General features: G+C 34.0%; 1 protein-coding gene across 6 annotated transcripts in view; it reads right to left on the bottom strand.

Annotated features, from left to right (window-relative positions):
- Arb2a (ARB2 cotranscriptional regulator A) overlaps window positions 1–27,688 on the bottom strand; it is a 430,754-nt gene that overhangs the window by 365,402 nt on the left and 37,664 nt on the right. For 4 of the 6 annotated variants that reach the window (XM_074077083.1, XM_074077087.1, XM_074077086.1 and 1 more), the window contains exons 2-4: window positions 24,225–24,348; window positions 9,160–9,261; window positions 7,061–7,161 (exon numbers count right to left, since the gene is read on the bottom strand). In XM_074077083.1, coding sequence (XP_073933184.1) covers window positions 7,061–7,161; window positions 9,160–9,261; window positions 24,225–24,330 — 309 coding nt within the window. In that variant the 5' untranslated portion in view covers window positions 24,331–24,348. Of the gene's footprint in view, window positions 1–7,060; window positions 7,162–9,159; window positions 9,262–21,049; window positions 21,128–24,224; window positions 24,351–27,688 lie in introns of those variants that run through there. The other 2 variants (XM_074077085.1, XM_074077088.1) reach the window with 2 other exon arrangements.

Genomic DNA, 27,688 nt, shown 5'->3' with positions numbered 1-27,688 from the left:
TGTCTGACTATATCCTTGTAGTATTTAACTTCTCATTTATCCCTTGCATGTCATGAAAATTACAAGTCATATTAAGGCTGAGGATGTAGGACAGCATCCTTGGCTAGCATGTGCAAGGCCCTGGGTTTGATCCTTAGCACTATTAAATTAGATAGATTAAAAAGACAGATAGATAGATGAGAGAGAGAGAGAGAAAGAGAGAGAGAGATGGCTCATTAAAGTCACACTCAACTTATATTCATAGTTAACATTTTATGCTTCAAATTTTAAATCATGTTAGAAGGCACATAATGTCAGGTTGTTCAATTATCAGTAATTAACTTTCTTTACTTAGGTAAAGTGCTGACAGACCTCTATTTTAAGGTACATATTTTTCCCTTTAAAATTGCAAGAAACCTTTCACCTAAAGAAATTAGCATTCATTGGCGATCCTTATCTGAATCAATTATTTCATATATATTCATTTTCTATTATTGCTATTATTAAACAACAAGATTTAGCATCTCAAAATTTATAGATCAGAAGTCTGAGTTGGCCAGGCATAGTGGCTGACACATATAATCCCAATGACTGGGGAGGCAGAGATCAGAAGGATGGTGGTTTGAGGACAACCTGAACAAAAGTTTGTGAGACTCCATCTCAACAAATAAGCTAGATATGGTGATACACCCCTATAAACCCAACTACATGAATTCAAACCCCATTACCTTTCCCCACCCAATTAAAGAAGCCTAGGTTGGTTCAACAGGCTTATCTCCTTCAGAATTAAGGTGTCAGTTGGAGGTTTTATTCACTTGCTTTGGTATCATTTGGTTGGGTTTGGTTTCGTTTTTAAGACAGGGTCTCACCATGTAACCCAGGCTGGCCTCAAATTTACTATCTTCCTGATTCAGCCTCACAAGCACTGGGATCACAGGAATGTACCACCGTGCCTGCCTCAGAGGGACTTTTAAGATTCTTAAATCTGCTTCCTAAATCATGTTGTTAGCAAAATCCAGTTTGCTACAATTGTAGGACTGAGAACTACATTTCCTTGCTGGCTATCAATTGGGAAGTTCCCTTCTTAGTTCCTAGAGGTCTCTCTCTGGACCTTACACAGAGGCCCCTGATTCCAGAGCCAGCAGTAAACAGTACACTGAATCCTTCTTAAGCTTGGAACTTTTTTTGGTTTCCCCTCAAACTGAGTTTACCTTCCAGTTTTTGTCATAAAAATAAACAATAAATATCTCTATTTCTTTCCCCTCCTTTCTCATACAAAAGGGAAAATTGCACATGAAACAATTCTGTAAGATATTGGCAATTTCCCCTGAAATAGTATTTCCCCTCTAATGGATTTCCACATGAAGTACTTTATATTGCCACCAGCAACAGATGAGAGGTCCTGTTTCTATACGGTCTCATCAGCTAAGTGAGGCTAAATGTGAGTAAGACTAAACAATTGTTCACATGCCTAAAGATTATTTGCATTTCTTTTCCTATGAAGTGCTTGTTCATGCCTTTTATCCACCAGTGAGTTTTTTGGGAGGTTGAAGGTATGGGTTTGGTTGGAGCTTTTTGGTTGTTTTGTCTTATTCTTTTCTGAAGTTATAGAAGAAGGAGTAGTCTTTAGAAGCTTTCTTCTTGTAAAACAAGATATTCTAGGCCAATGGCATTCACTTCCTACCCCAGGCTGGAGTTAGAAATTTCTCTCAAAAACTTGGATTGTTTTAATAGGAAATAATATTTCTAAACCACAATCATTACTACTAGGTTGCTATTTCAAGACCACAACCCAGTAAAATCCCACTGGCCTACATTTATTCATTTGAAAAAAAATGTAACATCTTTCAGTTCTTCTCCACTATTTTACAACACATATTACCAACTCAGATTTGGGGATGGAGTGGATTATGCCCTTAATTGTTTTTGAAAGTGTGATCATATGCCTTAATAAAGATCCAAGCTTATGAGACTACCTAACTGCTGCTATTTTCTTATTAAGCATATTGACAATTTATTAACTCTTACAGAGGCTATTATGATATATATGAAAGAAAATGCAAAGACCCAAATTAGGCCAGAAGATAAAATCCTTCATTATAATTTCTGCAGTATTATAAATTCTCCATTTAGTAATAATTCAGAAACCAGGTACAGTTGTGAATGCTTGTAATTCCAGCACTAGGGAAGCTGAGGCAGAAAGTTGAGAGTTATAGGCCATTCTGGGCTATACAGTGAGACCATGTCTCAAAAAAAACAAAAAAGAAAAAAGTCCACATTGACAAAAGAGAAATAGTCAAGAAAATTTCACAAGTAACATGTTGTTTCTAGCATCCTATTTACTACCTAACATAGATAACCTTCCTATTCTATTCAAGTGAGTCAAACAGAAACATTATTTCCTGGCACTCTAATATATATACACTAAACACTTCTATTTTGAAAATTAGGCTGTCTACTACTCTTTCACCTCCATAAGCTGACAGCATGTTTCTAAATTTAGGGAAATTATCCAAATTTATTAAGGGCTATATGTTTTTAAGCCATATGTAGATAACATAAATATATATGTGTGTGTATTAGGAAAAACATTTGTTTGAAAAAATGTAACTATGTAAATGTATTCTTTTGCGTATCCTGGCACTATGTTCTAAAAACAAACTGACATCTCAGTTTATTTTACTTACACAATAAGTTTAATTTACATAGAAATGATAGAGCATTTCAGGAACAAGTCTTAAAAACAATTTCTGTGAATGACTGCTATAATAATCTCCTTAAGAGAGAAATAAACACAGTAAAACAGCAATTGTGAAACATATATAGTAGCTCTCGGCTAAAGACAAAACTCGATATTCGGTACAAAAACACTAAAAAAACCAGAAGGGGTTTTCTTTTAAATTGCTGGTTAAAGTCAAAATCTGTTTCCTTAAAACTTCAAACTTAAGCATAGCAAAAGCTGCTTATTAAAGCTGGTTCTCAGGAAATAAACTCAAATTTGTTCTATCTTCTGAAGCTTCTCCTTGACTATAGACAAGGAGGAGATCTTTAGTGTTTCTATGTACAGGACTCGGTGAGATGCTTTCCACTGGTTCTCTCTTAATGGAACTAGTGAGCTTATTGGTAACTTCAAGTATAAAGTTATTTCTAGATTTTAAATACAAGGATTTATTTGAACTATGGTCAGTTATACAGGAATTTGCATTTCCTAAATTATAATGATAAAAGTCTGAAGCTTCACTATGAAGGTTAAAAGTTTATAACAGACTATGTCACAGACTATATATTAAGCCTTACTCATGAATTTATTACACACGGTTTTGAACAAGTGATCAAAAAATAAATTTTTTTAAAAATCAAAAAATTTTTCAAAAAGAAAAAAATTCAAATCCTGCATGTTTTACACTGCTCAGTTGATGTGGAGAAGTTCCAAATTATTATCCATTGTGTTTAAATTGTTATGTGAGCTGCTGTTTCCCTGCCCTTATTTTATAAATATATGCCTCCCAAAAAAGTAAATGATGCCCATAAAGGAACATAAAAGTTATGGTAATCTTTCCAAGTGAAAAGGGGCACACATACTGTGCTTAATTTAAGTAACAGGGTGAAAATTTTAGATTTGTTGAAAGTCAGCATGTCTTCAGCAGTTTAGTAGAAGTATGGGAAAAATGAACATTCAAGATAACAAGTGTGAAATAAGATCTAGTTTTTGGTGAGCAGCATTAATGGGTACAACACTAATTTTGTAACAGTAATGTAGCCTACTCCATGCAGTTTCAAGTTATGGATGTTCAGACCTACACACAGGTGTGGGTAAATCTGAGTGATTTAGAGCACTGAACTCTACGCATTCTGAACATTCACAGTTTTCCTCAACAGTGGTCCCGCTGAACCAAAAACCTGTGACACTAAGGGTCTTGTCTAATTTTTCAAGTAATCTGAAGGAACAATGCTTTAGTAGTCTGACCCTTCAATATCTTTAATAGAAACCAAAAAAGACATAATTTTAAAATTGTTTAGCTTTACAAACAGGAAAATTATCATTATCATTTTCCTTTTGTCCAATAAAATATATATTATGTTTAAATTCCTAACATTATAAGTTTTTTAAAATGCACATTCAGATTTTATGCTAAATTACTTATATATTAACATCATAGTCATCTGTTGTTTAATAAATATCATGAGGACACAGAAAGTTTCTCAAAATTATTTATGAATTAGTGATTAATGCATTGAAAAATGAAATGCCCAATGCTAAAGTAGTACATGAAAAGTACCACAAAGTAATGTTTTTGGTTAACTTTACTAACATTTTCTCTTTTTACTCTACTTTCTTACTTATTTTTAACTTAAATCTTGATAAATGGCATTCATCTTTAGAGTCACCTTTAATCATTTTTTACTTAAGATTAGATAGGAAGAAAAAGAGAATGGGATGAAAGGAAACTGAGAAAAAAGAAAGACTACAGAAGAGGAGATTAGGGAAGGTGTCCTGAAGGAGGAGATATCAGAGCCAAAACTGGAAGGATGATAGAGGCGGAGTCTTGCAACAAGGGAGGAAGGGCACTTCAAAAAAGAAACCAGTGTAAGATAAAAGAACATTGTGTGAATGAATAATACCAAGATGGTTAAATTTTACTTGAAGGCATGACTCAGAAATGGAAACTAAGGAATATGACTGAAAAGACAGATCCACAATCTAATTCACTACATTGAAAACTGTTTCACTATCAGCATATAACTAACTATACCTCATATATCTTATTCCTACAATACAGAAAATGAAATTAATTAAAAAACCCTTCAACAGTAAGCAACGAACCAACTACTCTAAAACAGGCCATGAAAAGCAAGATAGCATGGAACAAACATTGTATCAATAAGATTTTCCCCCCATACCACCACCCTTGGGTCATTTGTTGTGCCGAGTTTTATGTTAATGCTTACTTTTGATCAAGAAAAGAGAGTATACTTGAAGCTGAACATCTGTTGACCTAAGAAGCATTGATTTAATGAAACACTTATTTAAAAACATTGCGTGAAAAGTAATATGCTATATTTTGGTCATCACTTAGGGCCAACTTCATCATGAACAGGAATCTGAATGCAGCACAGGTATATAGTACGGAATATACTCTTGCTATATAAATAATCATAAAAATGAATAATTCATCAAAGTGAAGTAAGGTCTACCACAAATACACACATCTGTGACCCTCTCTTACCCAACAAATTAGGTAGGAGATCTTAGAAGAGACGAATCATTTACACATGGGATGATTTAACAAGATACATCCTGATACTGAAGGACACAGTTTGACAGTAAAAAAGAAGCAGATGCAAGAAAGACAAGGTATGTGCCAGGTCTGTTGGTGCACACCTATAATCCAATCACTTGGGAGGCTGAAGGAGGATTACAAGTTTGAGGCCAGCCTAGACTACATAGTGAAACTGACCTTGTCTCAAAAGGGGATAGAGAGCGACCAAGTTATCTTTGAGTATTCGAATAGCAATGTGTTCAACCGAGCTAGTGAATGTGGCTTATGGAAAGAAGTAAAATGCAAGCCTATCCTCTAAGGCCATTATACTCTATTATTTTACAACACAGCTATCCTAGCATATAATTCAAGTGGAAATGGGCAAGCTTTTTAAAAAGTAAAACAGAAATTATTCTGGTCACTGAATATATTTAAGTTATAAATGCCAGAGTAAACTATCAAGAACTGTTGAAGGGTCTTTAACTGAGATTTTACACTGCTTGCAATTTAACAGGTTAGCCTACACAGACTTACAGAAGCTGTCACTTCTGGGTCAGATTCCTAGGTCAGAAACAAATGACTTTGTAATCAGGGACCAGAAGAGAGCATGTGTTTCATTTATCTGTTCCAGTTCCCCCTCAAATCCCAAAGAACCAATGTGGATTGGCCCAAGTGGATGCTGAGCACACAAGGGGTGTGTCACAGATAAGAAGACTCAAACTCAGCAAGCCCAATCTTATAAGGGGTTGCCAAGAAACCTGGCATTCTTCACCACCAGTGCGGGAAGGGAAGAACACTGTCTTTATTCTCTTGGACAAATAAATCTGCGTATGGCCTTGGAGGGAGATATAATCTCTATCTTTGAAGCCTTTTTCCTATTCAAATATGCCTAAAAAGATAGTCCAGGACAAAAGCTGTCAAAACCTCTGATCAGAGACATGCAGAAATGCAAGGAAACAGGAGGATTGTCTCCCAGTGTATTACACTATAATATATTCCTAATGTTATTATTTAACCAAGTAATTCATTTTGACTACTTTATTAAAATGTAAAAATAGAATAAAGAAATTTCAGCTTTTCTTTTTTTTTTTTTTAGTTAATGCATCTTGTCATATTTCTTTTTTTATTGTTGTGCTGGGGATACATTGTGACATTTATAAAAGTTCTTATAATATATCAAATATATCAAGGTTGAATTCACCCCCTCCATTATTCTCCTTTATCCTCCTCCCCCCATTAAATTGTCTAGTTAACACACTAAACAAATGTGTTCATATGCATTTTACTGAAAATAAAGACTTAATATGATACAGAATGAGTAAAACTTCTAGCTTTAACAAAACATTCACCAAATGACATTTTCAAATGTTCCTACCAGTGATACCATGTGAGGTACCCAATGATAACAAGGTCTAATCCCTTATCAAGTTAAATGCTAGATTCAACTTACTTAGCCAAAAACCAATCTTCTTTATATAAATTAACACTGAAAAAGAACACTTATGTCTCCTGGCAAGGTGGAATACTCAACCTCTTAAAGACATTTTTTTAAAGATAAAATTAAAATTTGGTACAAGTTTATTTTCCTAGGTAATGACTCACTACAAAATACCCAGGTCATGGAAAGGATATGTTTTATACAAAAGCAAAAACTTTCAAACTAAAAATATGTTTCTAACATAGCCACTAAAAACAACCAAACACAAAAAACAAAAACCTTTTTTAAATCACTTTTTAATAGAACTACTGCATATTCAAAACCTTTATCCTTAGTACTTGAAATTAAAAAACACAAAGTTAATAGAATATATGTAACATACCTCTCCCAGAGCCTCGTATCTTTTCTGGTTCCATCTATGCAAGTCTTCCCGGTAGTTAAAAACAAATGGTTCCCCAGTTTTTATGTGTCTTAACTGCCCCTCTAGAAGATAACAAACAATACTGATATGATTCAGGGTACATTTAAAATTTATATGCAAAGTACAATAAATATTGTCTGATAAAAATTTAAACTTTCTTAGTAATTTATTTTTCCCTATATTTTTTCTTCAAATGTCAATATTCTGCAACCTTGTTAATATGTATAAAACAATGGTTCCTAAGTACCCAAAAGCTATTCTTGATCTTCATCTACTAAACAAAAGCAAACTAACAGTATTTTAGTACCTGCTATGTAGAAGAATTTCTACCAGATAATGCCATGAACATGGCCCCAGGACTCAAAGAGCTTAGAGGATCCCTAAGGAGTAAAATTATAAACATAAAAAAACTAAGCAATGTTTCAGAAGGTTAAACAAGAATGAAGTCAGCAATTTAAAAACTGTCATAGGTAATTATGCAAACAATAAAGTCTAGAATGATTGTGGGAAAATAAAAAATCCCTATGGGCTAGAACAGATTCAGAAAGTTCGAGTGACATCCCTCAACAAACCTTAATATATGGTAAAATATATCAAATGGAAACTGGAGAGAGGAAGTAAGCTAACACAGGTTTAGACTGTCAAATCAGGCTCACTGAAATCAGAAGGCTTCACTGATAAAAACTAAGCTTTACTATCAATTCAAGGCATAAGCAATCAACTGCACAAGTAAATCACAGGGTGCTGAGAAGTCCTGCATCCTCCCTCCGTCTTCTTCTCTTACAGGTCACTGGATAGCATTTTCTGACTCCTAGTAGATGCAGCCTCAAAGTAAGGCACACAGGTTTCCTCACACATTGGTAAGCATTTTAGTTATAAATATTTCCATTTTATGTGCCATAGAGTTATAGAGCTTATGTGATACTCTTCAAAGAAATATGCCTCATATATCAAAGACTAGGTTTTTACCATGAATAATGCTAATCCAGTCATCCAGCTCAAAGTATTCCATAGATAAAGACTTTCCTCATGGCACATATTAGTCTATATTTACTAAAAGGTTTCATTATCACTATATTTACAAGTAGAAAAGATAAGCCATCTGTCCTCTTTGTTTCCCCAGTAATATTCTCCTGGTAATCAGGAGAGAAATATATCAGGCCAATTGCTTTAACTCTTCCTCCCCTCCAGGTAAAATATAGTACTGCTTATATAGACATTATCATAAAATATCCTTTATAAAAACATATAAATTAATATCTGAAAAAATATCGAAGTTTCCAGTATATTCTATTTAAACTCACTTATTCTGGTGTAGAAAGACTGAAGACCTAATACCTGTAGCTGATATTATAAGAAGATATCCACTAATACAAAAATGACAGATCACAAATCCAGGTGATACAAAGCAACAAACAGAAAACTACCTCATATGCTATCTACCTTGCAATAACATTACCCTTCAGGTATAACAGCATATTATTAATCCAGTGAATCATGACTCTTTATTCCAGAAACATACTTGAAATTTATGGTACATTCTTCCACATGACAAGTACAAAGCTTATTTTATTCAGAGCTCAACAAAATTTTAAACAAGAATATTGCATAAACTCATGGAAAATTGAGTACTTTGTTTTAAAATATTGTAACAGATAATGACTACCAGTCACTTCATTTTAAATAGCAGGTAAAAGAGTATACATTTCTGTATAATTTAATTAGGAGTTTCCAATTGGAGATCGGGACGTTAAATGCTCAAAGTTCAAATGCAGAAACTAAATCAAATCATGTTCATCAATTTACATGACTTGACAACTATGGAAAATTGTTACTTGGTTCTTTCACTGTAGTAAAGGATTTCACCATGCAAAGATAAGTCATTTTTTCTCGAAAGAAATACATAAAACCTTCTAGCTGGACTTTAAGAGTAGGATCCTATTTAGTAGGATCATAGGATAGATATTATTTGTCCTATTTGCTCACTTAAATAGGACAAATAACCAAATTTACTTATTTACATAAATAAAATGTATATATAGTAAATATACATTACTCACTTTCATTAAAAGCATATTCGAATCCTTCCAGGGTATCAGGAAAATCAAGAGGTGGTTCATCTTTTTTCATTAGTTCATCCAAATCTATCCTAGATAACAAATCTACAAAAAAAGATATAAAACTTACTTATATTCACTTTCATAGTTAATAATAAATTATTATTTTGTTACTTTATTTGTATTTTGTTACTTTAAAGTATTCTTTTGTTCTGTTAGAGTAAATTTTATGTGTTGTTTAATTGATAATGGTATGAAAATTTCAAGTTCTTAAAATACAATGATTGAGTACAATAACATAAGCACTTTCAAAATCATAATTTTAAAAACAATCATGACTCAGGGCCTTAAAAACTATTATAACAAAATGATTAACTTCATTCTACAGTTTAAAAACTTCAGCCATTAATGACTTTTAAAAGATCATTAAATCTTACATATGAATGAAACTATGGTTTATTTACAGATCTAGGTAACATTCCATTTTAAGAGGAAAATATTAAAATAAAACATGCTAACTGAAAAAATGGTTTATACAAAACAGTTTCTATTCTAGATTAATAGAACAGTTGGAAGATAGCACAGAGTGTCTATATACCCTTAGCCTAATGTACCATAATATTAAGAGTTTATATCACTATAGTACCCAGAACACTAAAATTGCACATAGTTATCATTTGTCCCCAGACTCTTCTGTCCAGTTTCTGACAGTTCTCAGTCTTTCCTTCTTTTCTATGACCTTGACAGTAACAATCCAATACTACATCACTTACTTTGTTTCTTACATTGTTCCAGTTATGGCCATTGTAAGCCGTTTGGCTGCAATTGTATCTCTCTTTTTTTGGAGCATTTTATTACTTCTTATTATTACAAGATGTTCTGGGCTTATTTTCTATCATCCCTGCCCCAGCCCTGGAATTATTTTACCAATAAGTATTTAATGATATCCTTCAGGCTCACATTAGGATAAAAGTTCTCCACTATATGTCATGATAGTCATTTATAAAATCAGAATACAAAAAAATAGTACAAATACATGTCTAAAATATACAAGAAATATGGCTTAGAGTAGCTAAAGGACTCTTGCTTTTCTTACTCCAATGAATTAGTTAGTATTTTGGAGAAAAATCAAATTCCTTTACTTCACAGTCATCTTCTACAACTCAAAACTCAGAAACCTTTTAAATCAGAAACACAGGAATATATGAACAGATGTTTTGCGTCTAATAGCCATTGTCTGTTTCTACCAGCTTAGACTGAATCGCGGCCTTACATCTACTCATTACTTTAAAGATTTTCGGGCATTTTTGTATTACATTACCTCCTTTGATCATTACAACCCTATGGAACAGTACAAGGATTAGTATCTTCACCGTCTTTCAGACAAGGAAATGGGCTCAGAGAAGTAAAATGACTTGTCCAAACTATCGCATAGTAGTAAATGGGACTAATAAACAGCTTTCACAACTTAACAACTTGCTCCTTCAAAACCACCACACTGATTATATATGCCATTATCAACCTGATAATATTGCATCTCCCCTTTTTCTATCACAAAAAATAAAGTTATCAGTACAAAAATGTGCTTTTTACTGTTTAAATTATGTCTTTGGATGATATAATGAATAAATAATAAAAAGGCATTTCTCAAATTTCTCCTCTATTAACTAGACAGCCTGATAGAGATTTTTTTATTTTATTAGCATTCAGAAGACATATAGAAAGGAACTGTCAGAAATTATTTTTCTGCTTTATAAAAGGAAAGCAACATTGTAAAGTTGCACTTTACTCTGAAATTGGGTCGCAAAGGCAGTGGATTATGCAAAAATCAAGTATAATGAATGGTTTCTATTGAAAATCCCTTCAATTGCCTATAAAAATAGTAGTTTGACTTCATATAGCCTAAATATGCATCAAATGTAACACAACTGGTTTTTCTAAAACATGGCTTTGGTGATTAAAATGATTAAGCAGGTGGAATTCTAAGCCTCAAGCAAGCATATGCAACAGCTGTATAAAAATACTCTTTCATATCCAAAAGAACTGAAACAAAGGCAATATTTAATATTCAGAAATGGGAAGCAATACAAGTATTGTGTTGATGGTTAATCAATGACTGATTTTATGTGTCAATCTGATTGGGACACAAGAATGCATACTTGGTTAAACATTATTCTGGGGGTGTCCATGAAGATGTTTCTGGATAAAATATTTAATTTGGTAGACTAAATAGATTTTCTCCCCCAATATTGTGGGTCTTATCCAATCCTATGACAGTCTAAATAGGAAAAAAAATGATTAGGTATGGGAGAATTCACTCCCTCTGCCTATCTTTGAGCTGGGACTTTGGTTCTCTCCTGCCTTCTGACTCAGACCAGCTTTTCTTCAGGATTAGGACTTGAACTGGAACTATACCACCAACTCTCTTGGGTCTCCAGCTTGCCAACTGAAGACCATGGACCTCTCAGCTTTCATTCTTATGTGGATTAATTCCTTATAATAGATCTCAGAATAAATACACATATGCATAAGCAGACATGATTTATTATGTTTCTCTGGAGAACAATGGATAAATAAAATCAGCATATACATACAATAAAATCATATTCAGCCTTAAAAAGGAAGGTCCTTCTGATGCAATATGAATACACCTTGAAGATGTTATAAGAAGTGAAATAAGTTGCTAGAGAAGGATAAGTATTGTATGACTCCCATATATGATTAACCTAGACTAATCAAATTCATAGAGACAAAAAGAATGGTATTTTCCAGGGAATGAAGGTAGTGGTTTTGGGGGTTGAGAAATTGCTGTTTAATGGGTATAGTGTTTCAGTTTTGCAAAGTGGAAAGAATTCCAGAGATGGATGGTGGTGATGACTGCACAACAATGGGAATGTACATAATAGCACAGAATCGTATACTTAACCAATGGTTAGAGTAATACATCCTACATTATGAACACTTTACCACATAAAATACCATTATATATCTTTATTTATTAAACCTTTAATAGCTAAATGAGTATTTAAAACATTACTGGCATTTAGCTTCAAACCAAAATAGACTGAATTCTTCCTATTCTCCTTAAACTACAAAGCAGGACAACATACATAAATGAATAATTTTTTGAAGGTTGGACAAAAGGCAGACAGGAATGTGTTCACTGACAGGAAACAAATGAGATAAAACCTTTCACTGACATCCTTTTACTGCCTGGAGATACCTGCCTGAAAGAAAAACCCAAACAAAAAATGAGAATCCTGCTAAACTGAGGAGAAAAGAGATCAGAACTTGAATTATCCTAGTTAGCTAGATTTGGGAGCATCAAATGAGAGCATAAGTACGTATTTATAGACAGACTGCTGAGCAGAGCTATGCAGAGATTGTATCCTGTGTTCAACTAAGTATTTATCCATGTACACAAGAAAAAAAATTACCCAGGACAAGAAAGGCAGCAGGCTGAACAATTCCTGAAGTACACAGTGTTACAAATTGTTTGTGTGGCCATCAGTCAGAATGGAGAAACCCTTTAATATATAAGACACCAGATACAGCTCTGGTAGGGTACCATTTTAGTATTAGCCTGCATTGGTCCTAAGTGGGGAAAAAAAGCTACTCTAAAACTGCCATATCAAAGATTACAAAAATAAAACAAGTTCAATTTATATAAATACCTGCCGAAACAAAGTCCAACATTCTTTAAAAGAATACCAAAAAGATCAAACACCATCTTACTCTTTAAAGGAATATAACAAAACCCAGCATCCAATCATGTAAAACTATGTCTGGCATCCAAGCAAAATTATCAGGCATGTAAAGAAGGAAATTACATGGGTTGGAGATTTAGCTCAGTGGAAGGGTGCTTGCCTGGCAAGTGAAAGGCCCTGAGTTCAGTCCCCAGCACTGAAAAAAATAAATAAATAAATAAATAGGAAACATTTTGTTAAAAATGGGGGGGGGGAGGAGATTACAATCCATAAGCAAAGGATGGAAAACCAATCAATAAAGCACAAATGATAAAGTTGAAGGAATTATCAGGAAAGGATATAAAACATCTATTTCAATAAGGTCTGTTTCTTCAAAAATATAGAAAAAGTCATGAATATAGTCAAGTAAGAAATGGAAAACCTACTTAAATCTCCACTACACACACACACAAAAAATTACCTAAAATGAATTTTAAAGACTATAAAAAATTAACAGCAAAAGAAATTACAGAGATGAGATTAATAAACTTTAAGATTTAACAACAAACTTATACAAAATGAAGACCTCAGATACGAAGCAGCATTGACCTATAGTAGAATATCAAGCAATCTAAAATATTATATGGGGTCCAAGATTTTTAAAAATTAGTATTGGAATGGAGATTGGAAACTGACAGAAGAAACATTTTAATAGATGATATTTATTCCAAATATGATATAAACTTTTTAAGATAAGAAAATCCAAGCAGAATAAACATTGAGGAAATGATACAATTGGCAATTTCAGAAATGTAACTATAACTTTAAGATAAAATCCTAGGAACAAATAAAAAAAAAGACAATATCTATATATATTATATACATAAAGACTGTATATATATATATATATATATATATATACATATATGTACATACACACAGAGAAACAACAATAATAATGACAAAAAAAGCTTCTCTACAGCTATGCAAACCAAAAGACAATGTAACAGAATTTTCAACTACATAAAAAAAAAAGGAAAAACTATCTATCAACCTGGAATTCTATACCAACCAGAGATACCTTTCAAAAAAGAAAAAATAATACTTTTTCATACACACAAAAGCTTAGAGAATTTATTGCCAGAAAACCTGCACAACAAGAAAGGAAGATCTTCAGATACAGGCAATTTGTATCAAATTGAAATATGTATCTACACAAAGAAGGGTAGTATGCCTCACACACAAATATGGCTAAATAAATGCATTTATTTCTCATTGTTAAATCTCTCTGATAGGTAATGGTGAAAGGGGGGCAATCACTGTAGGCCCTGCAGCTGCTGAAAGAATGAAGGGAATTCTACCCAAAAACTCTATACTTATAAAATTAACATAAGATGGAATGGTCCACATCAATAAAAACTGCGAACCACAAAAACTCACCCAAAATAAAATGAACAATATGAACTGTATTATGACTGTTAAAGAAAATGAATTTGTAATTAAAATCATCCAAAAAATTTTCCAGGCCAAGAAAATTCACTGGAGAAATCTATCAAACATTTAAGAATAAGTTATCACCAATTCTATACAATATCTTCCTGAAAATAAAAAGATTTTCCAAATTATGTCAGAAGACCAATACAAAAAATGAAAATCACAGATCAATGTCTCTCATTAACCAGGACACAAAAATCTTCAAAAGAAATTACCAAATCAAAACCAGCAATATATAAAAAGTATAAATCAGAATCAAACAGGGTTTATAACAGTTAAGCATAAGCAAGTTATTAAAAAAAATGTAATCACCATTTCAACAGGTTAAAAAATAAAAGAAATACATGATTCCATCAATTAATATGAGAAAACCATTTGTCAAAATTCAATACTTACTCAGGATTAAAAACTCCCAGGAAATAATGAATAAAATGAATTTCTTCCATTTATTTTTTTCATTTTTATTAACATATATTCATTGTACAGGGGCATTCATTGTGCCAACTCCAAATAGCCTAACATTGTACACTGGTTTGATTGCCCCCACCATGTTCTCCTTGCAACTCCCCTACCACTCCCTTAAAGTAATTGCAAGAGGTTTCATCATTCTATTTCACATATGTATATGAAGCCCATCAACCACACTCCTTTACCTTCATCTCCTCCATTCAACCAATTTCAGAGTATCTTAAGAAAAAAAAAAAAAACAAAGAGTATAATATCTAACAGTAAAAGCCAATACTTTTCCCTCAAGGTCTGGAAAATTCTCACTACTTTTATTCAACACAGTACTGAAAGGTCTAGCAAGTACAAGCCAGAAAGGAAATAAAAGGCATAAAGATCCCACAGGAAGAAACCACACTGCGTAATTTGTAAATTACATGACTGCCTACATAGAACTTCCCAACAAATACCAAAACAAAAAACAAACAAACAAACAAACAAAAACACCAAAGTCCTAGAACAAACAAGTTAGTTTAGTAAGATACAGGATAAAAAATATTAATACATAAAAGAGTGGTTGTAGCTCCACAAATCATCAATAAACATGCACAAACTGAAATGAATAGCTTAACATAATTTGTAAGAATTCAAAAAGTTATTTAGGGATGAACATAATAATACATTGTAGAACTTATATATTGAAAACTACAAAGTGTTGATGAAGGAATTCAAAGAAAATCTAAATAAACAAGAGCAGACTGTGTATGGGCTGGAAGACTCAATATAATAAAAGGCAATTCTATAGGCTCAAGTACAGTTCCCATCAAAAGCACAGTATAGTTTTATGTAGATATAGATAAGTTTATTCTGAAATATACATGAAAAGTCAGAGGACCCAGAATAGCTAAAGAATATTCACAAAGAAAAAAGTGAGAAGAATCACTCTATTACCGTAATTAAGAGTGTGTGGTAGACAAGGAGACCCATGGAACAAAACAGAAAACACACCCATGAAAGTTAGTAAGAATCATTTTTATTTCACAGTATTGTAACAAATGAATATCTCACTTTTGATATGATATTATAGCCACATATGATGTTACCTTAGGGGATTCTAGGTGAAATGCTCACAGGACTCTATGTACTATTTTGATAAATTCCTTTCAGTCTATATTTGTCTAAAAATATAAAGTCAAAACCAGAAACAAGTAGCCAAGTATATATAGCAAGCATAATGTAATGTGAGTTTTATAACATATAAATAAATATAAATAAGCATAAAAATATAAATAAAATAAATAATAAAATATATGGCAAACAAGTATAAAGGAAGAGAAGGAGGAAGTAAGTATACTGCTGGCAGGTACTTAAAAATATATAAAGTATACTACTTGAAGGCAGATTGTGAAACACTGGGAAACCAAAACTGAAACAAACCTAAACAAACAACAATATAGCATATTAGCTATAATATAAAGACACAGAAAACTTATAAGTAAAAGGATTGAAAATGATAGTATATAAACACTAAGCAAAATTAAATCTGGAGTACCTATATTACTATTAGAAAAAGAACACAAAAGAAATACATAAGGGAAATGAAGAGAAATGTATATCACAATAAGGAGGTAAATCCATCAACAGAACATAACAATCTTAAATGCATGTATAACAAATAAAAATACTTTAAAAACAGTAACTTATAGTAGAAGGAAAAATAAGCCCACAATTATAATGAGAAGTTTGAATAGTCTTTTCATATTAATACAACAAGTATTCAGAAAATAGACAAGGACATAAAAGACTTGAAAAACCTATTAACTCAACCTAACTGACACTTGCTTAATATATGACCAAACAAAAGCAACTTAAAACATTTGTAAGTTTCACCAATATTTCAATATTTCACCTGAAATATTCACCAATATAGTCTATATTCTGAGCCATTGAATACAGCTGACCCTTGATATGGTTCCAAGGAACCCACAATTGAGGAAAACCCATGAATGCTCAGAATGTATAGATTTGTTTTCCCCATAACTCCACCCAACTTCTACTCAGGACATGTCGCCTTTCAACAAATCTAAAATCCTCACTTTTATCACTCGAGTTAAGTACATTAACTTTAACCTTGCTTTGGGGAAACCATGTGTTTTTGGGAGTTAAATTTCACAAAATTAAGGGCAAGGAAACACTAAACAGACCACTCAATGATTCAAACACAGCTAATGATAATGCAGAACTTACTGAGAGCTTCTCTTTATGAACTGAGCTGCATACCATGCATGCAAGAACTTAAAATTTTGGATTTCAAATTGTGTTGGTTTGATTGATTTTATTTTCATGCTTGGCCAAAACCATGAATAAATCATGAATAAGACAGGCTTACTGTAAATCTCAATGAATTTTAAAGGATTGAAATTAGACTAAAAATCAATGAAGGAAATCTACCTTGAAAATATCTATGTACAAAAGAATACACTTGCAAAATACCTCCAAGTTAAAAAAGGAAATCAGAAAATAAGAAAAAAATGTTTATGAATGAAAATGAAAAAATAGTACATCAAAATTTGTCGGATTCAGCTCAAGCAGTGTTAGGAGGAAAAATTATAACATTAAATGTTTACATAGATGCCACTCAACCTACAATGAGATGAGACTGCATCCCAATAAATCCATTGTAAGTTGAAAATATCTAAGTTGGATACACACTTAACATATCAAATCCATGGAACATCACAGCTAGCAACATATACACAACAAAGCCTCAGCTGTACGGCTAACTGGGAACTATGACTCACTTCCACTGCCCATCACCAAAAGAGAGTAGTGGACCACATATGGCTAGCCTAGGAAATGATCAAAATTCCAAGTACAATTTATAGTGAATGCATATTGCTTTTGTGCTATCATTAAGTAAAAAACTTGTAAGTGGAACCATCATAGGTCAGGCACTTATCTGCATATAAAAGCAAAAATAAGGTCTCAAATCAATTATCAAAACTTTCTTAGGAAACATGATAAATAAAACTAAGTTGAAGTAAGAAGAGGTGAAATAATAATAATCAAAATAAATGAAGTAAAAGAGTGAATAGACAGAAATCAGTAAAACCAAAGGTTGTTTACAATAGGCCATATCATTATATATAAAGTGATAAAACACTAGTCAGAGAATCAGGGGATGGGGAAACAAGATAAAAGTTAAAAAGACAAGTTAACCAATATCAGGGGACACATGTTATGATGTTAAAAGAAAAAATATTTTTAAATATCATGCTAATAAATTTGACAATAGTGATGAAATGCATAAATTCCTTAAATAATTCAATCTGCTAAAACTTACTCAAGATAACCCAATTAGCTCTATATCTATTCAGGAAATTACATTCAAACTGCAGAACTTCCCACAAACAGAAAAAAAAAAAACCTAAAAATATACAGAAAAAAAATTCAGCCCATGATAATTTCACTGATGAATTTTACTCAACACTTTAAAAAGGAGCATCACTTCTACACAAACTCTTCCTGAAAAAAAACAGCAGAAAATAATTCTCAACTCATTTTAAAAAGCCAGCATTATTTAGCTATCAAAACCTGACCAAAATTTTATAAGAAAATTAAGGGATGATATACTTCACAAACACCTCAACAAAAATTTAGCAAACAGAATCCATCAATATATAAATAGGGTAATACATCATGTCCAAGTCGAGTTTATCCCAGCAAAAGGCTGAGTTAACATTTGAAAATCACTGGATGTTATTCTCTGCTTGGACTTCAGGTTTTTCAGGATCCCAGTTGCAAATTACACGATTTAGATTAACCCAACTGTTTCTTATCCTCTTTAGCCTAGTGACTACTTGGGGCATGTTCTATTCATGGAGAATGGCAGCAGCTGAACAGCTATCAAAGTACTGTGTAAGTGTGTGTTAGTCAGCTTTCAAATACTGTAACAAAATACCTGAGACAAAAAGATGAAAGGTTTATCTTGATTCACAGGTGTGGGGGTTTGAGTCCACAGTTCACCCCAAGCTGCTTTCGGCAGAATATTATATCACAGAAGAGGAGGCTGTTGACCTCAACGTGGCCAGGACACAGAGAAACAGAGAAAAGGAGGCCTGCACCCTGCAGTCCCCTTTGCCTCACACATCCCAATGACCTAAAACTTCCCAGTAAGCTCTGCCTCCAAAAGGTTTTCACAATGTTTCAATAATGCTAAGCTAAAGACCAAGCCTTTAACATGTGAGTCTTCAGGGGACATTCCAGATCCAAACTATAGCAAGCTCTCTTTGCCTCTTGTCCACTAACAATCCACTGTCTCACATCAATAACAAAACAAAATTGGCAAAAGGAAATTACTTGACCAAATTTTTACCAATAGAACAGGAGAAGGCAATATATGCTGAACTATAATCAAGGCTAACACAAATAATGATAATAAGTCAACATTAATGTCAACTAATATCCAGAAGTCTCAATAAAGACATTATGGCAAAGAGCAAGCTTTCTGGGGGTGGGAATGGAGAGGAATTAGTAAATAAAACCTAATTCATATAAACTAAAGGACAAGTTACAGAACATCTTTCTAGAAATCTTGGAAAAGTCAGTTTAACAAATCAGCAAGAGCCTATAAGCAAACTAAAACCCTATAAAAGTGGCAAAGGAAAAGGTAATCTTTTTTAAGAAATGGAAAAATTCCTTACAAACCTATCATTATTGCCTTCTCCAAATGAGATGACAGAATTGCCTGATATACAGTATGTCGTCCTTTAATGATATCAATAATCATCCTCACATCTTCATTTAAATTATAGTAAACTAATTTAAACTACTTTCTTCCAGAGTAAAATGCCCTATCTCTGCTTGTCTTGAGCTCTGCCACTTTTCTGCCTATTTATATAGTCTGATATTTTCCCACATTTTATGCCATTATCCAAAGCACCATCTACTTGTGGAAAATTAAATGCAAGTGTGCACTCTTGCCATTTATATTTAAAACCCAATACTGAACAAGTCAGTGATCATCATCAGTTCATTGTTTTATGCATTGTACCCGAGTATTTTTTTTATTTTTAACTTTCTTTTTTAAAAAAAATTTTAACATATAATAGTTTCAGCATATAATAAGGGGGATGGATATATGATGATATTTACATATGTGCCTACAATATTTCTTAGTAAGATTTACCCCCTCCACCATTCTCCTCTTCCCCTCTCTTCCACTCTTAGAACAATTTCAACAAGTTCCGTTCTTCTATTTTCACATATAAATACAAAATACATCTGCCTTTCTGTTCTAGGGATACAGGTTTATTTAGTTTGCTAACTTGGTTCTGAAATATACCGTATGATGCATTTGCCACTTTTATTTTCTAACTCAACTGATTCTTGAACAGTATAGTTTAGAGACACTGACCCCCCTGCAGAGTCAAAAATCTGAATACAATCTATCTTTGTAATTATTCAAGATGTATTGTCAGGTGTGTTTGCTGTTTCTTGATTTTTCTTAAAAAATTAAATCGTAAAGTTTTATTAGAAATTAAAAGTTCTTAAAAAATCTCAATTTGGCCAGCTATGAAACAAGTTTAAACCTGCGAAGGTATATTGAGGAAAAACTACACTTTATTTAAAGATATGTATATATATTTGTCATCACCAAAAGGAGAACGCTTTAAGTCAAAATAATAAAAACTCCCTGCTGCATAAATAGTACAGACATATCTACTTATCTAGTTGATGTGCAAAAAGAAAGTGCTTAAAATCCAACTCCAAACTTTTACTCCTTATTGTTAGAATCATGTCCATTTTCTTCTTACTGGATGACCAGAGACAGTAGAGCTAGTAAGGTGACATTTACTCAGCCCTGCCCTGATCAGCCTGAGGAGTGGACAAATTCTCATTGGTAGATGGACTGATTTTGTCTCTTTTTGTTGCTTTGTTGTTGTTGTTTGTTTGTTTTAGTGGGACTGGGGTTTAAACTCAGGGCTTCATGAACGCAAAACGAGCACTCTACCACTTGAGCCACATCTCCAGTCCATTCTGCTCTGGTTATTTTGAAGATGGGGGTCTCACGAACTATTTTCCAGGGCTGGCCTCAAACTGCTCTCCTCCAAATCTCAGCCTCCCAAGTAGCTCGGAATACAGGCATGAGTCTCCAGTGCCCAGCTGATTTTGTCTCTTTGCCATCTTGTGATTTATGGTTTTCTATTTCTATAAATGATGTGGTTTAGAGTATTTGTCTATTTTGAGAAATTGAGGTGACTACAAACCTTGGGTCTCATCTCCTGGACTTTCCTTATCATCTCCATCATTGTGTTAGTCAGCTTTCTGTCACTGAGAAAAAATACCTAAGAAAAACAACTTAAAATGAAGAAGGATTTATTTTGGCTCATTTTCAGAGGTTATAATCCATAGTCAGCTGGCTCTAATGCTTTGGCCCTAAAGTGAGGTAGAATATCATAGGGGACAGGAACATGTAGTGCAGGAGACTGCTCACCTCATGGCAGCCAGCAAGAAAAGAGAGTGACCAAGGAAGGGCCTGGGGACAAGATGTACCCCTCGAGGGCATGCATCCAGTGGCCTACTTCCTTCAACGAGGCCCTACATCCTAGTTTCCACCACCTCTTACTAGACCATTCAGCTCTGAACCCACCAATGGAGTCATCATTGATAAAGTTAGAGCCCTCCTGATCCAATCACCTGGACACTGCTGCATTTGGGACCCAAGCCTTCAACACATGAATCTTTAGGGGACTTTACAAATCCATACCATTGACAACTGCTGCCCTCTCTAGGCTATCTTGAGAGAAGAGGGATTCTTCAACACCACGGTCTACAACCCTTAAACATAGTCTGTCTCTCTGGTCTACTCTGTTCTCCTACACCCTGGTGTTCAACACCTCCTTCACTTCTCCCTGCACAGGAAAGTTGGTATACTGTGGTTGTCATCCATAAGGTCTCTGCAATGATAGTAAATGATAAAATAAACTACTATCTACATATAGTCTATACAATCACACTAACTTTTTCTTAATTTTGGGATATTACTAGGATACACAGTTCATTTGAAATTTTTATACTGTCTTAAATCTCAAAAAGCACATGTAACTAGATCAATACAGTTCAAACCCATATTGTTCAAGGATCAACAACTACACTTCCAATTTGACTCTCATTAATGCTTACAACCTAATGTACTAAGCATTATTATTCCTATTGTATAAAAAAGGAAAAAAAATTTGAATTTGAATCTCTAGAGTTTCTCTATACTCTTTTAATATCATTGTACGACCTCTAAAATCTCCCTAATCAATCTGACCTCATATTCCCTACTGCTTGTGAGGGTATAAATTAGAACAACTTCTGGGACTCAAACTTTCACATTATCAAGTAAGGTTGAAGATGAACAAAATCTAACTAGATGGGAACCCATGAGATCTATTAACATATTCCTTCTCATCACTCCTAAATTTTTCATTCTTCTGAGTGAGCTGGATAATTCCCAGCAACATACGAGCATGCAGCAAAATCCTCCATAGAGTTGCCTACAGCTGTCTCTACTTCCGTTCTAACTTTCTTGTACCAAAAGTTCTCAATACGCATAAATTCAATGAAATAGCTCAAATCCTGTTTACTTCTGTCAAATCCAAAAATAAATTCACAGTCCTCATCTAATCTCACTCATCATTAGCATATGATTAGTATTAATTACTCCCTTTTTTTTTTTCATTTTGTATTCAGGATCTTTTGCTCCTGTTGTCAGCCTTACTAGAAATCCCTTTTCAGTCTCTGTCACTGGTTCCTCATCTTTATCACTCTAAAGGTGAAGGTGCCCAGGGCTCAATCTTTAGGCTTCTCTTTTCTAGCTACACTGTACCTCACTCAGGTAATGTCAACTGAGATCATTACTTTCAATATTACACCTTTGCTAATGATTCCCCCAAATTTTCTCTCCAGCTCAAACTCTCTCCAAACCTACAACCTAACTGCTATATTACCGCTATATTTTGATGTTTTAATTGGCATCTCAATGTAATATCCAAAACCTAACTCTTGCTTTCCACCACCACTATCCCTAACCTGCTTTCTCCACTATTTTCTCAATTACAGCACCTATCTTGGAGCTATTTCAGTCAAGAACCCTCAGAGTTTCCTTAGTGTTTTTCTCTATCTTATGACCAATACACATCAGCAAATTATATCATCTCTTCCTTCAATTCTTTCTCTCAATTCTTCATCATCCCCTCGCTACCAACCTAATTCAGGCATCATCATCTTTCACATTTGTAAGGAGAGCTTGTTTAGAAAACTTAGAGACAGAAATCCTCATTTTCCATTTTTATAGATAAGGGCTATTTACAGTACCCCCTCAATAAATCATTACCACTAAAAGAAGTGTCAAGGTGACATAAATTAAGCCAAGAAACTGGCTGATTTATTTTATATGTGCTTGAGACTTTCATAATAGAAAATAAAATAAGATAGTAGTAGAAATTCTTAAGGCATTTTTATTATCCAGTAGAGAATATAAGGGTAGAACAACAGCCAGGGTTTCAGAGAAGCAGCCACCGCCAAAAATGTATGGAACATATTCAGCTGGAGCATCTGCTACAAGGCATATCTTAGAATCCACAAAAAGTGGGTAGACTCTACAGTGAATCAAGTAAAAGGAACCCTATCATCTGGCATAGCTGGTACTATGGTTTTGACATTCATCCCCCTCTAAAACTCATATTGTTTTCAGTTGCCATTAGAGCAATGTTGAGAAGTGGGAGAGTCGGCCTGTGAGCACTGAGAAAACTCATAGAACATTTTTTCATCCTGAAATAAAGTAACTTTGAGAATTTACACAGATTACTTAATCTCATCGCAGGCAAGTTACTAGACAAGGTTGAAACACACAGCAATAAAGAAACTTTTTAGCTTAACAAGGGATATTTCTTTTAGGAGAAAAATTACATCATAGCAGATTTAAGATAAATAAAAAACTCTAGTACTCAAAATTCCTAATAATGTTTAAGGCAGATTTCTTCTGAGGCATTAACAAGTAGGGTCTCCCATAAACTATCCCTAGTGCCAATGCCACAATGACAGAATTCAGGAATAGCCAGATGATCCTACCATACTATGACATTCCAATCGGCAAAAATATGATTATGGAACTAATCTTGATTCAAAAGATACCATTACCATTAAGTGTTTCACCTTGAACAGGGAGAGCATTAAGAATTCTTATACCTATAATAACACATGAATCTATGGTTTATTTACTAAATGTATACTACATTTCAAACATTGCTACAGTTGCTATGAGGGATAGAGATAATTGGAAATAGCAAAGGCACTGGTATTTTAGAACTGAGATGAATGGAAGGTCTCCTAAATATACCTACACCTTCACTAGGCATAGTGAAAATTTCCTGAAAAAGCAAATTAAGTATGTACCTTTCAGTGCTGTAGTCTTTTCTTTTTCATCTGGACCTCCCTGCTGGATTTGAGCCATGTTTATCCAAATTTGCAAGAAAATAAAAGAGCTCAAGGAAATAGACATCAATCTTCAGAAGACAGTCTAGAATGAATGAAAGCAATCGATAAATTAAGCTCTTCAATCCTATCTACTCCACGAGAACTTGCTAGATCCTCCAAATGGAAGAGGAAATATCTTATCTTGATTTGCCACTATACTGATGCCTATACTACGTACATATTATTTCCTGCTTTGCATTATAGTTATATGTACAAGTATTTATCTGGTTTAATTAATGGCTCACTAGCTCCAGGAACATTGGTATCAAGTTCTTGTCATCGTAAGTCTCACATCATCAAATACATCAGATACCTGTATGTTTGCTGAGCTGAACTTAGCCAAACGTTACTATTTTGTTTTAGTTCCTTATCAGCTAGTAATTTTTTGTTGTTGTTACTATTTTTAGTTTCATTTTTTGAAAAAAGTTGGACTGACTAAGTTAGCCTAGGTTGGCCTGAAACTCATGATCCTCCTGTCTTGGCCTCTAGAGTGCTAGCTCATCTAATTTCAAAAACTTGAAATTTCTTTTAAAGTAAACTGCAAGAATGGCCATTTACAAGGTCAGGATGTCTTCCTCCTGGAACATGCAAACAAAAGGGGATAAATACATAAATGCATAAAGTATATACAAAATACCTATAGTGAAATTTAAAATACAACTTTATGGACAAAAACAGCCATTTTTAAATGCAGCTATATTAAATCCACTATGACACCCGAGTAAGCAATCATAATATAAAATTGTGATTTATTAAAATCTAATTCTGCTCAACTTTGGCCCAAGAGAAGGCATTAAAACTATAAAGAGATGACTTTTCCCAAGGTGTCCATGAACGAAAAAAACAAACCACATTCCTAAAAGAAAAAAATACATCCAGGCGCTGGTGGCTCATGCCTGTAATCCTAGCTACTCAGGAGGCAGAAATCAGTAGGACTGTGGTTCAAAGCCAGCCCGGGCAAATAGTTCACGAGATGCTATCTCGAAATTACCTAACACAATAAGGGCTGGTGGAGTGGCTCAAGGTATAGACCCTGAGTTCAAGCCCCGGTACAGCAAAAAAAAAAACAAAAGAAAGAAAGAAAAAGAACAGAAATACAATAATTACAATGGAAAAAGTTAAACTAAATTTAGACCATAAATAGAAACTACATTGAAGCCAGGCATGGTGGCACATGCCTATAATCCAAGTAACTGGTCAAGCTAAGACAAAAGGATCATGAGTTTATGGCCAGTCTGGGCTACATAGTGAGACCTGTCTCAAAAAACAAAACAAATAATAATAACAAAAAATATATTGTTGACAATATTAGGATCAAATATTCTTACTGAAGAACCCAATGATTTGTGTTCCACAAGGCAACCTTCAGTTTCCATTCACACATTTATTTTATAATTCCTTTTAAAAACAAAGACATTCTATAATCATAATACAACAGAAAATAGTTAAAATGTACCTATTTGGCAAATAGGTAAAAATTTTAAAACCTAATACTGAAAATATTTTCTTTTTGGTGTTACTGGGGTTTGAACTCAAGACCTTGCACTTGCTAGGCAAGTACTCTGCCACTTGAGCCATACCTCCAGCTCTTTTTGCTTTTGGTTATTTTTCAAATAAAATTTCATGCTTCTATCCAGGGCTAGCTTCAGACTACAATTCTCCTACCTATGCCTCCTACATAGCTAGAATTACAGGCATGCATCACTACGCCTGGCTTGTTTGTTGAGATGGGGACAACATAAATGTTTTTAAAGTATGAATGTTCCAAATGGCCATAACCAATGCTGCCCCATATCTCAACTCTAACTGAAGGTGATATAAGAGAAAGTGTCCTCTTGCTGTACCATGAACTAGTTATAAGCCCATGACAAATTATCTTTCCTATGGTTCATTTTCCACATTTGTAAAATGGAATGACAACCATGCTTCACTCATATTGAGATTAAATACAGAACATTTAGTACAGTGCCTGATCTATAATTAAATGCTCAACATATGCTAGATTATTTTTTTAATTGTTGTAAATGAGTCCTAGCTTCACCACTTAATAATGGCTCTGTGGCCTTTGGCAAGCCACTTAGTATCCAAAATCTTCAGTTTCCTCATAAATAAATGTGGCTCAGACCTCATAAAATGGTGGTTGAATATTAAATATGATTGCTATAATTCACAGTATTATTGACATCTAATGCATGAGACTTCCTAAACGGAATAACTACAATATCAGACAACTGGTTTGGTTTGAATCTGAAGAATCCCCCCAAGAGGACCATGTGTTAAAAGCCTGGTCACCAGCCTGTGGCACTATTAGGAAGAGGCAGAACCTCTAGGAGGTGGAGCCTAGTGGAAGTTAAGTCAATGGAACATGCTGTTGAAGAGGATATTGGGACCTTGACCCCTTCTTGTCTCTCTTTGCTTCCTGGACAACATGAAGTGAGTAGCTTTGCTCCACCACAGCTCCCCACCATGATGTTCTCTTGCCACAGTTCCAAAAGCAGCAAAATTTATTGAACATGGACTAAAACCTCCAAAACTACAAGCCAAAATAAATCTTTCCTCCTTTAAGTTGATTATCTCAGGTATTCTATCACAGCAATGGAAAGTTGGCTAAATGACTTTGGGTTTTCAGGAGTTTTTTGGGTTTTTTTTTGGCAGTACTGGGGTTTGAACTCAGGATTTCATGCTTGCTAGGCAGGTGTTCTATCACATAAGCCACAAACTCAGTCCTTTGTGCTTTTGCTATTTGGAGACAGGGTCTTGCTTTTTGTCCAGGCTGGCCTGGATCCTCCTTTAGGCTTCTCGTGGTTGCTGGGATGACAGGGACCTACCACCCTACCCCAACCCAGCTTTTTTCCATTGAAATTGGGGTCTCACAAACTTTTTTGCACAGACTGACCTGGACCTTCAATTCTTCTGATCACAGTCTCCCAAGTAGCTAGGATTACAGGCACAAGCCACCGGCATCCAGCTAATATTAACGACTTTTGACTGGGAAAGAATTTTCACTTAGCATGATAGTAGCTGTCATTTCTCTTCCATGAATAGGTAACTCAAAATTTCATAAATTTAACATGAATAAAATATATCTATATTCCCTGGAAAAACATAGCCATGTCCATACATTAGGCATGTGCAAGTCTCTGGGCCTGCAAAAGTGAGTAAAACAGATGTGGTCACTGTCTGCATAGGGCCTTACTTACTAGCTGAACTCAAACTGCCAAGCAGCCACAAATAACATCTATCAGACCTTGACGGCAATTACTGTTACCAAGCAATACTTGTAAGAGCTATCTATTTACACTCAGGAATTAGTCAGATCTGACAAGTCCCACAAGTTTGTACACAAGTTTCACTACCAAGCTTTTATTATACACCATCCTGTA

This window comes from Castor canadensis, chromosome 6 (genome assembly GCF_047511655.1).
Source record: "Castor canadensis chromosome 6, mCasCan1.hap1v2, whole genome shotgun sequence".
NCBI lineage: Eukaryota > Metazoa > Chordata > Mammalia > Rodentia > Castoridae > Castor > Castor canadensis.
Note: the sequence above shows the minus strand (reverse complement) of the source record. Positions and strands in the feature narration are given on the sequence as shown.